This window comes from Gopherus evgoodei, unplaced genomic scaffold (assembly GCF_007399415.2).
Source record: "Gopherus evgoodei ecotype Sinaloan lineage unplaced genomic scaffold, rGopEvg1_v1.p scaffold_32_arrow_ctg1, whole genome shotgun sequence".
Lineage (NCBI taxonomy): Eukaryota > Metazoa > Chordata > Testudines > Testudinidae > Gopherus > Gopherus evgoodei.
The window spans coordinates 4822621-4834890 of NW_022059994.1; the positions used below are offsets into that span (position 1 = coordinate 4822621).

Consider the following 12270-nt stretch of genomic DNA (forward strand, 5'->3'; position numbering starts at 1 on the left):
ACAAATAGTTTATTGAAATTGTAGAAAAGTAGGATTTAAAAGTAATACAGTTAGAAAAGAGAGAATGAACATGTAAAGTGCAATAACTTATGGACAAAATATATTAAATATAGCACCAAGAATACATCCATTTGTCACATCAAAACAGTGTCATGGTTGTTGTTTTTTTAAAAATTGTATAGCGTAAATGGCAGACCAGACATTAATTTAACAAAATACTATCCCGGATAGAAACTCATTTCAGTAGTACTATGGATACCGTTGGAAAATAGGTTTCTGGATTTAAAAAAAATTTATTCAATTGTATAAAATCCATAAGTCTTAAAAAATGTGTTCTGAAGAACAATAGCTTTTAGCATGTCAGTAGATTTGTTAATACTGAATAACAAGGAATATCTGGCTCTTATATAACATTTTATCGTCAGCTGATCTCAAACATTTCACAGAGGAGGTCAGCATTTTACAGATGGGGAAATGGAAGCACAGAGCTGGTGAATTTCCTGGCAATGCAAGGTGATAGGTCTCTTACTGTAGTTTGCTGATTGGATTTAATTGATTTGGAAAGTCTGAGGTATTTTAGTTCACAGAAACCGTACAAGACTGAAATAAGGGTTGAGTTAGAGTAATTCACAGTGCAATGTACCTCTTACGAGTGCACAGTGATACGTCTCAGCTATATGTCGCTGCCCTGTGGCTGGAATTAGAACTGCTCACCTGTGTGTCTTTAAAGCCCATAGAGCTAATACATAACGAAGATTGTCTTTTAGCTTAAATGGTCACAGTCTGTGCATTTGGGAGAGAAGAATGCAAGTTCTGCTCCCTCTGTCACCTCCAAGTTTTGGTCAGCTACGGCATGCAGTCTCGTTCCAACCAGGAAAGGCTGAGGCCTGAGGTAGACACTTAGACCTGTGTCAAAGACTGTTTTACATGTGCTTGGCAGCACACTGCTTTCTTATCCACAAGAAAAAGGTTGTTGCTTGATTGGTGGCAATGCTGGAGTTACAGTACAAAGATGATTATTCCTATTATGCCCATGACTGGTGAGCAATACTACAGCGGTTTAATTCTCCAAGACAAACACTGACCACAAACCAGATTCTGCTCTCACACTAGCATAGAGCCAGAAAGACCCCACTGCAGCCAATGGGGCCAGTGCCTGATTCCGATCTCTGGGAACCTTCTCTTTGCATAGCCACTGATGTGGCCCTTATCACTGCAGTGTCTGAGCACCTCACCCACAGGTAGGGTCACCGTTATTTCACAGTCACAGGGTAGATGCAAGCGGCTGGCCCGGGTCACTCAGGGAGTCCCAGACCAATGCTTTACCCAGTAGATCACCCTCCTGATTGCTCGGAGTCTGAGACGAGCTCCTGCAGGGACAAGGCAGGACCCTGGGGTCTTGGCAGAGCAATTGGTTCCTGCCTCTGGCGCCCATGTGCTTTATTTACAGGAATGGCAGATTAAAGCTAGACCCTAAACAAACAAGGTGAGGTCCCTCCTCACAGAGGAGACAACAGTCACTCACTTCTTCAGACACACACTTTGTCCTCCTGGGCGCTGCCCTTCACCAATAGGACTTGCTCCTGCATGGCCCGATCTACTTGGCGTTAGTTTGGCTGGGCGGGAAGAGGCTGGAGCTCTGTGGTGTTGGTTGCTGGAGGCTCAGAGCTTTGCCTTCTTCTGCAGCACTGGGACTGCATATATTTCTTCAACACTATCACCACCACTATCCCTATCCCTATCCCCACCACTATCCCTATCACCAATCCCCATTGAACGTCCATGAGCCCTGCAATCAAACAGAGTGAGATGGGCATTAGGCCAGCAGCAGCTCCCATTGCTATGGATCAACAGAGAAACACCCACCCAGTATTCTTCATGTCCCAGACCATGCCAAGCCACCACCATCCCTCCTGTTCTCTGTCCAGTTTTGTCTCTGGACTTTGCCTCTTTTCCTCAATTTGTTTCTTTTCTGGATCTTAATTTTCTTTCTTATTGTTATCCTCATCAGCAGCTCTTTCTTGCTTTGTGGTATCTCGGCAAGAGCCTGAGTCTGTAGAGAGCCTGAAACAATCCCTGTCTGTGCTGGGGCGGGGACAGATGGACAGAATGTATCCTCACCCTACACACTATTGTAATAATCTTGGTACAAAGTATGCCTTGGGAGGTATCATCTGAAAACTCAAAATCTGCCTGTCATCATTTTCCTGGTAAAATATGTGTGGAAACATTGTGATGTGAAGTTTTAAGATTTCCCCACCACCTGCTGGTGTTAACACATGTTCCAAACTGAGATGGGCAAATAGGTCTGGCTTAAGCAAAATAATGTGTGTTCTGCTTAATTTTCATTTAAACAGTAGATAGTGTCATCAAGGAGCAAGGGAAACAAAGGAAGCTCATACGGGACAAAAAGCAGCAAGGAACATCCTTCCCCTAGACTTTTTGTCCCTGGTACCCAGCTGGAAATGTTTTTCAAGAGGGGGACTGAAAATATAAAAAGGAGGGACAATCACCCCAAGGCACCCCTATCTCTCTCACTGCTCATCACATTCATGGCACCTGAAACAATAAAGGAAGCATTCCTTGGATTCTGGGAGAAGGGGTCCTGACCCAAGACGTTTGGTCAGTCAGACTGCTGACGGCACATGATGAGAAAACTTGGCTTTGAATTTAACACAATTTGTTAAGTTAGGCACCTGCTGTGTTTTTATCCTTTTTTTCTTGTAACCACTTCTGACTTTCATACCTCATGATTTGTACTTGCTTAAAAATCTCTTTGTAGTTAGTTAAACTTGTTTTATCTAATCCAGTGTGTTGAAATTGAAGGGTCTGGGAAACTCCATTGGGAGTGGCAAGTTGTACGTATATTATTTCTACTAAGGCTATAATGGACTTTATATAAACTTGTATTGTCCAGAAGAGGGCTGGGAAGTACAAGACATACATTTCTAGGGGGTGGAAATCTAAGACTAGGGGGGTGTTGCCGTCACCACGCAGCATCCCCAAGGCTGATGAAAGCGAGTGTAACCCAACTGTGGCTGGCAGGCTGCAGTTACACACACACCCCCATACCCACACTCTGTGTGGCTTGCCTGCTGGTGGCTGTTTGTGAGCAGGGCAGCTGAGAGCTCCTTCAGTAAGGCATCATAAGGCACCCAAGGTTGCAGGGCAAGGGTGGCACAACTGTCTAGATTGTATCTGGGTGTGTCACAGGGAGGAATCTGCCCCATGCTTCTCACTGGGGTATTAACACCCAGCCCCACGGCTCCAGTGGCCCCCAACAAGTGGGTGTCTCTGTGTGCAGCAGGAAATGAAGAGCACAGTGGGGCCAGCCCCACCACTTGAGCAGAGACACCCCAGCTGCTGGGGCAGGCACTGGAAAGCCCCGTTGCTGCTACCCCTGCTTGAAAATCCTTGAGAGAGCTCCCTGCCTTTAGCCCAGGATGGGGGTGATGCCCCCAGCCGAACCAACCCACCTGGCTCTCTCCTGCAGACACCAAACGTTATCCCCAGCCTCTTGCTCAGGTCACTGGCCCAGCCAGCCTGGGCACCCCCAGGCTTCCAGACCCACAGTGAGCAGAGATCCCCTCACCTGTTTGCACAGACTCTGGCCCCTCAGGCCGGGTGGTCCCAGATATAGGAGAATCGGGTGGTCCCTGAGTGGAGGATGGCTGGCGATCTGGAACGAGACAGGGAGAGGGGATTCCTTGGGCGCCATCCCGAGAGATGGGAATGTAGCAGAGTGTTCCTGAGTGTCATGGTAACAAATCTTGGCGAAGAGGGGTTTGCCTTGGTGTGAAATCTGCATGCCTCCAACCTCCCTATTCCCACATCTCAAATTGCTCCATGTAGGGCTCCTTGGGGAATTCTGCGCCACTGCTGAATTTGTGCAGAAATTAATGTTCTGCGCAGAATTTTCTTTTCTCTCTACAGAAATGGGCTGCAGAGCTGCTGGCCACTACTAGGGGGTGCTGGACCCAGGAAAGCCCAGCTCACAAATAGAAGACACTGTTGGGAGGAAGGAGAGGGAGCCGGAGGGTTCCCAGCATGCCCTGAAGGAAGGAGGCGGCATGCAGGAAACTCTATAGAAGCCCAGACCCATCACCAGGCTGTCTCTTCCTCTGGATCCCTGGGTTCTGCGGGTGCAAGTGTCTGGGCTTGGGGGTCCCACAGCTGGGCTGCCCACAGCTGGGCTCTGGGGGGTAGAAATGTGTATGCAAATATCTGGCTTGGGGGTCCCACAGCTGGGCTGCCCACAGCTGGGCTCTGGGGGGGTAGGAATGTGCATATGAGTGTCTGGATGGGAGGTGCCCTGTGGCTAGGCTCTGGGGGGTAGAAGGTGTGGGTGTCAGGGGGGTGTGCCCCATAGCTGGACTCTGGGCAGTAGGAGGGCTGGTGTCTCTGCTGGGGGTATCCCGCAGCTGGGTTCTGTGGAGAGGGGACAGAGAAACAGGAACTGGGTTGTTGTAAGGTTTTTTTTAACACCCTATTCTTGGGGGAATTTTTGTGTGTGTATGTATTGTTACAGACATACTTGCTGACAGATCTTTTGAAATAAGTTATCAAAATAATTGAAACTGACATGAATCTATTGTTTTGACAAATAAAATTTGCACAATTTTAAAATATTGTGCACAGAATTTTTAATCTTTTGGCACAGAATTCCTCCAGGAGTAAAAGACAGAATCCAGTTCCCTATCCGGTTCCTGTAGGCAGATCTCAACCTGGGCGATATCTGAAACCAGGCTTTTGGTTTTTAGGCTGCAATCTTGTTCCCCAGAATTCCACCTTCCACAGGAAAAAAAGTTACTAGTATTCATGGTGAGTGGGGAGGACCTTTGAAAACATGTCCTGAGTGTAACACGCACATCTGCTTGAGTCTGCAAAGAGCCTGAGCCAATCACTCTGAGAGGTGGGAGCCGCCCCCTGCATCTCAACGGGGCATTAACTCTGAAGTCTGGTGCCAATTATTTAAGTATTAGCATTAACTATTTCACCGTTGATCAAAGCACAAAAGAAAGGAGCGGGAGGATCACAGAGCTGCAGAGTGAGAACAGTTTCATCCTGGTGCTTGGGAAATACCAGCCTTTTCTCCCCTCTCCCCCCACTGCCCCCAGTCCGACCTGTAGAGCTAAACAACTAGAGGGACCTGAACTCAACAAGCTCAGCAGAGCCCATGAGTGTATCTAACCCAGAGGTGAGCAAACTACGGCTTGTGGGACCGTCTGCCCAGCTCTTGAGCTCCCGGCCCGGGAGGCTTCCCCCGGCCCCTCCCCTGTTGAGCCCCCTCCCCCGCAGCCTCAGCTCACCAGGCCGCCAGCACTCTGGGCAGTGGGGCTGTAAGAGCTGCCGGCCTGCCCCAGTGCTCTAGACTGCGCGGCGCCGTGGCTGGCTCCGACTGGGTGGCTGCCAGTCCTGGTGCTCTGAGCGGCATGGTAAGGGGCCGGGAGCGGGGAGGTTGGATAAGGGGCAGGGGGGTGGTTGGATGGGGTGGAGGTTTGGGTGGGGCAGTCAGGGGATGGGGAACGGGGGGTGTTGGGTAAGTGTGGGAGTCCTGGGGGGCTTGTGTGGGCGCAATGGTGTGTACAGGGGTCGGGGCAGTCAGGGGACAGGGAGCAGGGGTGATTGGATGGGGGAGGGTTCTGGGGGGTGGTTGAGGCAGGGAGTCCCAGGAGGGGGCGCTCAGGGGACAAGGAGCAGGGGGCGTTGGATGGGTCAGGGTTCTGAGGAGGGCAGTCAGGGGGCGGGAAGTGGGAGGGGACAGAGGCCAGGCTGTTTGGAGAGGCAGAGCCTTCCCTTCCCGGCCTTCCATACAGTTTTGGAACCCTGATGTGGCTCTCAGGCCAAAAAAGTTTGCCCACCCCTGATCTAACCCCATGGATAGGAGGCCGGACCCAGAAAGCCCAGATGAGCTAACATGACCCTATTTGGAACATCTTCACAGCCCACTCTGAGCGACATTTCATTCTGTTGGCTCTAGTGGGTGGGGCCTTGCTGGTAGGGACACATGGTTCCCCCAGATATCAAGTCCATCCTTTGGGACCCTCCCCAATTGAGGGCTTTTCTCTACAGTCTCAGCTGGGAAAGCCTCCAGGACACTGCAGGACATTTTGCCTTAGGTCTTGAGAGACCATGACCCCGGGCCCTGTTAAGAGGCAGAAGCACCTTCGAGTGACTGTGCATGTGACCTACCCAGCACCACCAGGTGCACGATGTTCGTGGCAATTCTGTTTCCATTCAGGTGAGGTGTAATGTTGTAAATCCCTGCATCGGCTTTGCTCACGTTGTGCAGAGTCAAGCCATGTAGGTATATGCTGCATCTGTTTCTGAATTCAGGGCATAAAGGTCTTTTTTTCAAGCAAACCATGCATGGGGAACTCCAGGTGTGGTTCGAGTCTGCTCTTCTACTCAGTTGAACACATAGCTCAGCGGTGTTAAAGGAGATATTTACAGACATTCCTTCACATACAGTCTTAGTTCTTTTAGGGGGATCTGCAGGAATTAGGGTGAAAAATAAAAATCAAGATTAGCATGAAATTGAGGGAAGAAGTCGGAGCAAGAAGTGTGAAGAGCAAGGAGTAGTGAGCGAGCAACATCTTCAGTGTTGGCGAGTGCCAGGACCCCCCCTAGATAACTGTAGAGCATTGCACCCTGTACCCTTCCACTGTAGCATCAGGGCTATTTATTCCATTCCCAGGGCTCTCCAGCCAAGCTCTCAGAACCTGCAGGAATTCTCACCTCATGAGCATTTCTATCCAAGGGCTCCCTGCAGGTTCCCCACCCCTCTGGCAAAGAGACCAGTGGAGTTCAAGGCCTCATTTCCCCTGCTCCAGCAGCTCCACCTGCAAATTACATTGCCTCAAAGTCTGAAGCGCTTTGGGATAATTCTAGAATGGCAGCATCTCTTTTTATTAGAACAACTAGAGGTCCCAGCTGAGATCAGGGCCCCATTGTGCTGGGTGCTGCACAGACACACAGGGAGAGGCAGTCCCTGTCCCAGCTGAGATCAGGGACCCATTGTGCCGGGCGCTGCACAGATACACAGGGAGAGACAGTCCCTGCCCCAGCTGAGATCAGGGCCCCGTTGTGCTGGGCGCTGCACAGACACAAAGGGAGAGACATAAAGGGCTTGAAGTCTAAATGAGTGGCTGATACAGTAGAACCTCAGAGTTATGAGCACCTCAGGAATGGAGGTTATTCATAACTATGAAATGCTTGCAACTCTAAACGAAACATTCTGGTTGTTCTTTCAAAAATTTGCAACTGAACATTGACTTAATAGAGCCTTCAAACTTTACTATGCAGAAGAAAAATCCTGCTTTCCCTTTTTTTTTTTTAGCAATTTACATTTAATATAGCACTGTACTATATTTGGTTTGGGGGTTTTTTGGTCTCTGCTGCTGCCTGATTGTGCACTTCCAGTTCCAAACGAAGTGTGTGGTTGACTGGTCAGTTTGTAACTCTTGTGTTCGTAACTTTGGGCAGGTCTACACTATGGACCAGATTGACTGGCAGCAATCGATCCAGCAGGGGTTGATTTATCACATCTAGTATAGACACAGTAAATCAACTGCCGATCGCTCTCCCCTTGACTTCGGTACCCCATCGAAACGAGAAATGCAAGGGGACCATTTAAAATAATGGGAATGACACCAGTGCAAAGACACTGCAGTAAGTAGATCTAAGTATGTTGACTTCAGTAAGTTGCGTAACTTAGATCAACACCCCGCCCCCCACCCCTCCGGAGTGTAGACAAGCCATCTGAGATTCTACTGTACTTGTGTAACAGTGCCACTTGGCGAACCCTGGCATAAAAACAACAAGGAGTCTGGTGGCACCATAAAGAATAACAGATTTATTTGGGCATAAGCTTTTGTGTATAAAAAACACCAAATAAATCAGTTAGTCTTTAAGGGCCACCAGACTCCATGTTGTTTTTGTGGATACAGACTAACATGTCTACTTCCTGATACATAACACCAAGAAGGCATTTGAGGAGTCTGGGGAACTTATATGTTCATTTCGTACCTGAAAGAGACGAATGTATGAATCCAAGCATGAGCAAGAATCTGGGATCCATTACAGCTCCTTTGTCCAGTGATCTGAGAACAGAACAAAGTCACTGATGCACTGACCTCCCTTTTCACCCACCACGTCATTAACAGCACAGTTAGCAGCTACCAGAGGCCTTATCCAAGGCAGCTTGCAACCTTTTTCTGACCACATGCCATATGGGCCAGGAGCACCTTCCATTCTCCCTGTAAGATGACAGTACAATGTTCTCCAAAGCAGAGCTCACCATTTACCTAGCACTCGACACAGCCTGGTTGGATGCCTGCAGCGTGCTCTGCATGGAGACTCGGACTTCAGCTCATGCAGAATGTGAGGTGAGGAAGGAAGTGCAGGCTACCCTAGCTCCTTCCATGTCTGCTTAGGCTCAACCATTAATCTGGCCCACAAATCCCTACAGGAAACTCCTTGAGCTGCCAACTCTTCTGATTTGGTCAGGAACGGCACAATTTTAGGGCTGTTGGTATTTTTAAATGGTTCTCCTCTGACTTCCTTAATCAAATTTGCAGAAATTTGCCATGATTCAAAATGGCGGCTATCTCCCAGCACTGACAGAAAGCCACAAGCCGACCTTATTCAGGATGGCTGCCATTCCCTGCAGCGAGAGACTTGCAGCTTTAGTGGGGTTAAAAAGGGTTTCTAGCCCAAACTTGGAAAACATGAAATCTAAAGACTCAAATGCCAGAAAGCACATTTTAAAATAGACCCAAAAGTTGAGATTATTATTTTTTCCAGACCTGATTTGTTATTTTTGCACACTTGGGGTTGGCAAAGCATAATGTTGACAATGAAGTGTCGTCACCGGGTTTTATAGACTTTATACTCCAAGCTGGTAAATGTGGGATGGGAGAAGAAAAGGGAGTTCTCCCCATTTGAATCTGACTCAAGCAAATGTAACCCTTCTGCCTCTCTGAGTTGGCAGCAACAAGGGTTCAGTATCCAGGGGTTCCGTTTCAATAACATAATGCAAAACCGGCTCGAGCCCCAACCAAGGAACCTAGGACAATTACATACCACCCCCTCGGGCGCCTCTAGGAGGCAATACTTCCCCTCTCGCAAGCACGGAGTCCGAGTGTAGCAAAATCCTTTTAATAAAGGAGGGAAACAATGCAGAATTATGTTGGGGAAACACCACAAACAAGATTATAACACAAACCATGAGCAAAAGATCCATCTCCAAGTACATTTGGCAATGTCCCTTTCCCCTCAGGGTCTTAAGTCCAAATCACCCCAAAGTCCAACAACCCCAAAAGTCTCTATCCCTGGCCAGTGCCACCCCCGAGTTCAAAGTTCATCTGCAGAGTTTTGCTCCCCCAGCCTGGGGTGGAAATGGGGGGGGCACACAGGGTGTAAAGGGGCACCTTACATGGGCCGAGGCTGACTACCCCGCCTCTCCGTGGAGATCTGCTGCAACCTTCACCACAAATGGGTCTTCTCTGCTCCTCCAGCCGTCCCCGCAAACTGCTCTGCTCCACTCAGGGCCGGCGCTTCCATTTAGGCGACGTAGGTGGAAGCCTAGGGCGCCAGGATTTGAGAGGGTGGCAGACTGGTCCGGTGGACCTCCTGCAGGCGTGCCTGCGGACGGTCCGCTGGTCCCGTGGCTCCGGTGGAGCGTCCGCAGGCACGCCTGCGGGAGGTCCACCAGAGCTGTGGGACCAGCGGACTGTCCGCAGGCACGCCTGCAGGAGGTCCACCGGAGCCGCGGGACCTGCAAGCCGGCCCTGCGCTAGGGCGCCAAAAACCCTTTCGCCGCTCCTGGCTCCACTTGCTGTTCTGTGGGTCACTCCAACCATTCCACACGCTGCTTCACTCCACCAGCTGGTCCACTTCTCCAGCTGTCCCCACAAACTGCTCAGCTCCACTCTGCTGTGCTTGCTGCTCCAACCGTCCAGCAACTGCTCTGCCAGCCACTTAGCAATAGATCTTCAGGCTCCCCCACTAGTTAACACAGCACTCAGTGATCTTAGCTCGGTAATTTTAGCTCTTTAGTGATTTCAGCTCTTAGGCCTGGTCTACACTACGAGTTTATACCGAATTTAGCAGCATTAAACCGAAGTAACCCTGCACCTGTCCACACAACAAAGCCCTTTATTTCGATATAAAGGGCTCTTAATACCGATATCTGTACTCCTTCCCGACCAGGGGAGCAGCGCTGAAATCAGTATTGCCATTTCAAATTAGGGTTAGTGTGGCCGCAATTTGACGGTATTGGCCTCTGGGAGCTATCCCACAGTGCACCATTGTGACCGCTCTGGACAGCAATCTGGAGTCGGATGCTCTAGCCAGGTAGACAGGAAAAGCCTCGCAAACTTTTGAATTTCATTTCCTGTTTGCCCAGTGTGGAGAGCTCATCAGCACAGGTGATTCTGAGAATCGAAAAAGAGCTCTAGCATGGACCGCACAGGAGGTACTGGATCTGATCGCTATATGGGGAGACGATTACGTGCTAACAGAACTCCGTTCCAAAAGACGAAATGGAAAAACATTTGAAAAAATCTCCAAGGCCACGATGGAGAGAGGCCACACGAGATTCAGTACAGTGCCCTGTGAAAGTTAAGGAGCTCAGACAAGCCTACCAGAAAACCAAAGAGGCAAACGGAAGGTCCGGGTCAGGGCCAAAAACATGCCGCTTCTACGCTGAGCTGCATGCAATTCTAAGGGGGTCCTCCACCACTACCCCACCCCTGTCCGTGGATTCCAAGGCAGGGGTAATCTTAGCCAGGCCTGAGAATTCTGCAGACAGGGAAGATGAGGAGGAGGAGGGAAGAGGAGGAGGAACTTGCAGAGAGCACACAGCACTCCAGTTCTTTCCAACAGCCAGGACCTTTTTCTGAGCCTGACCGAATTACCCTCCCAGCCTTCCCAAGCCACTATCCCAGAAAATGAAGCCATGGAAGGGACCTCTGATGAGTGTACTTTTATAAATACAAAATATGGTTTAAAAGCAAGTGTTTTTTAATGATTAATTTGCCCTGAGGACTTGGGATGCATTCACGGTCAGTACAGCTACTGGAAAAGTCTGTTAACGTGTCTGGGGATGGAGCGGAAATCCTCCAGGACATCTCCATGAAGCTCTCCTGGAGGTACTCCAAAAGCCTTTGCAGAAGGTTTCTGGGCAGTGGAGCCTTATTCCGTCCTCCATGGTAGGACACTTGACCACGCCATGCTAGTACCAAGTAATCTGGTATCGTTGCATGACAAAGCCTGGCAGCGTATGGTCCCGGTGTTTGCTGACATTCAAGCAACATCCGTTCTTTATCTCACTGTGTTATCCTCAGAAGAGTGACATTGTTCGTGGTAACCTGGTTGAAATACAGGAATTCAATTAAGGGGACAGAGGTGGCTGTTCCTACTGGGCTGTTTGCCTGTGGCTGAAAAGAAATCCTTCCCTGCAGTTAGCCAAGTGTGTGTGTGTGGGGTGGGGGGAGAAATGGTGCCGAGATTTTTTGCATTTGGCTAGCACGGATCTTCCCTGATACCAGCCACGCTGTGGGGGGAGAGGTAAAGTGATCATCCCAGATAACTGGATTGGGGGGGGGGCGGGTTTACTTTGGTTTCTACTGCTGCACGTTAACAGGAAAGCCGCAGCACTCAACGGGCTTTGCTTGGTATGTGGGAAAGGAGGGTGCTGGTTTTATGAAGGCTGCAAAAGCCGAAGACAATGGCTTACCATGGCCGCATGCAAACCGAATTCTGTTGCCCGGACCTGTGTCTGATCTCTAACACCAAAGCCGCAGGCACTCAAGATGCAAAATGCAACCTTGTACTGAAATCACATGTGCTATGTAATGTGAATAGTGTTGTTCACTGTGAAAGAGTATAACCATTGTTCTGTAAAATGTCTCTTCTTAAATACTTCTCTCTTTTTTTTCCCCTCCCTCCTGTAGCTGCAAATTTGTCAAGCCTCCCTCCACCGTCCTGAAGGCTATCTCAGATAAGGCGGCGGGAAAAAAGGACGCAAGACGAAATGTTCTCTGAAATTATGGAATTGACCCGCAATGAAATAGCTCATCTGAATGAGTGGAAGGACGCAGTATTAGCGTACAGGAAAGATGCCAGTGAATGTGAGGACAGGAGGGACGCTTGAGATGAGAGGTGGCAGCAGGAAGATCAGAGGTGGCAGGATGCAACGCTGGGGCTGCTGCGTGATCAAACTCATATGCTCCGACGTCTGGTGGAGCTTCAGGAATGGCAGCAGGA

General features: G+C 49.5%; 1 protein-coding gene across 1 annotated transcript in view; it reads right to left on the bottom strand.

Annotated features, from left to right (window-relative positions):
* Positions 1 to 1607: 1607 nt before the first annotated feature.
* The window catches only part of LOC115640697, a 35058-nt gene continuing 24395 nt past the window's right edge, over positions 1608 to 12270 (bottom strand). The window contains exons 2-5 of the mRNA XM_030543571.1: positions 8029 to 8102; positions 6193 to 6492; positions 3593 to 3679; positions 1608 to 1789 (exon numbers count right to left, since the gene is read on the bottom strand). Of these exons, the coding sequence (XP_030399431.1) occupies positions 1608 to 1789; positions 3593 to 3679; positions 6193 to 6492; positions 8029 to 8080 (621 nt within the window). The 5' untranslated portion in view covers positions 8081 to 8102. The remainder of the gene's footprint in view (positions 1790 to 3592; positions 3680 to 6192; positions 6493 to 8028; positions 8103 to 12270) is intronic.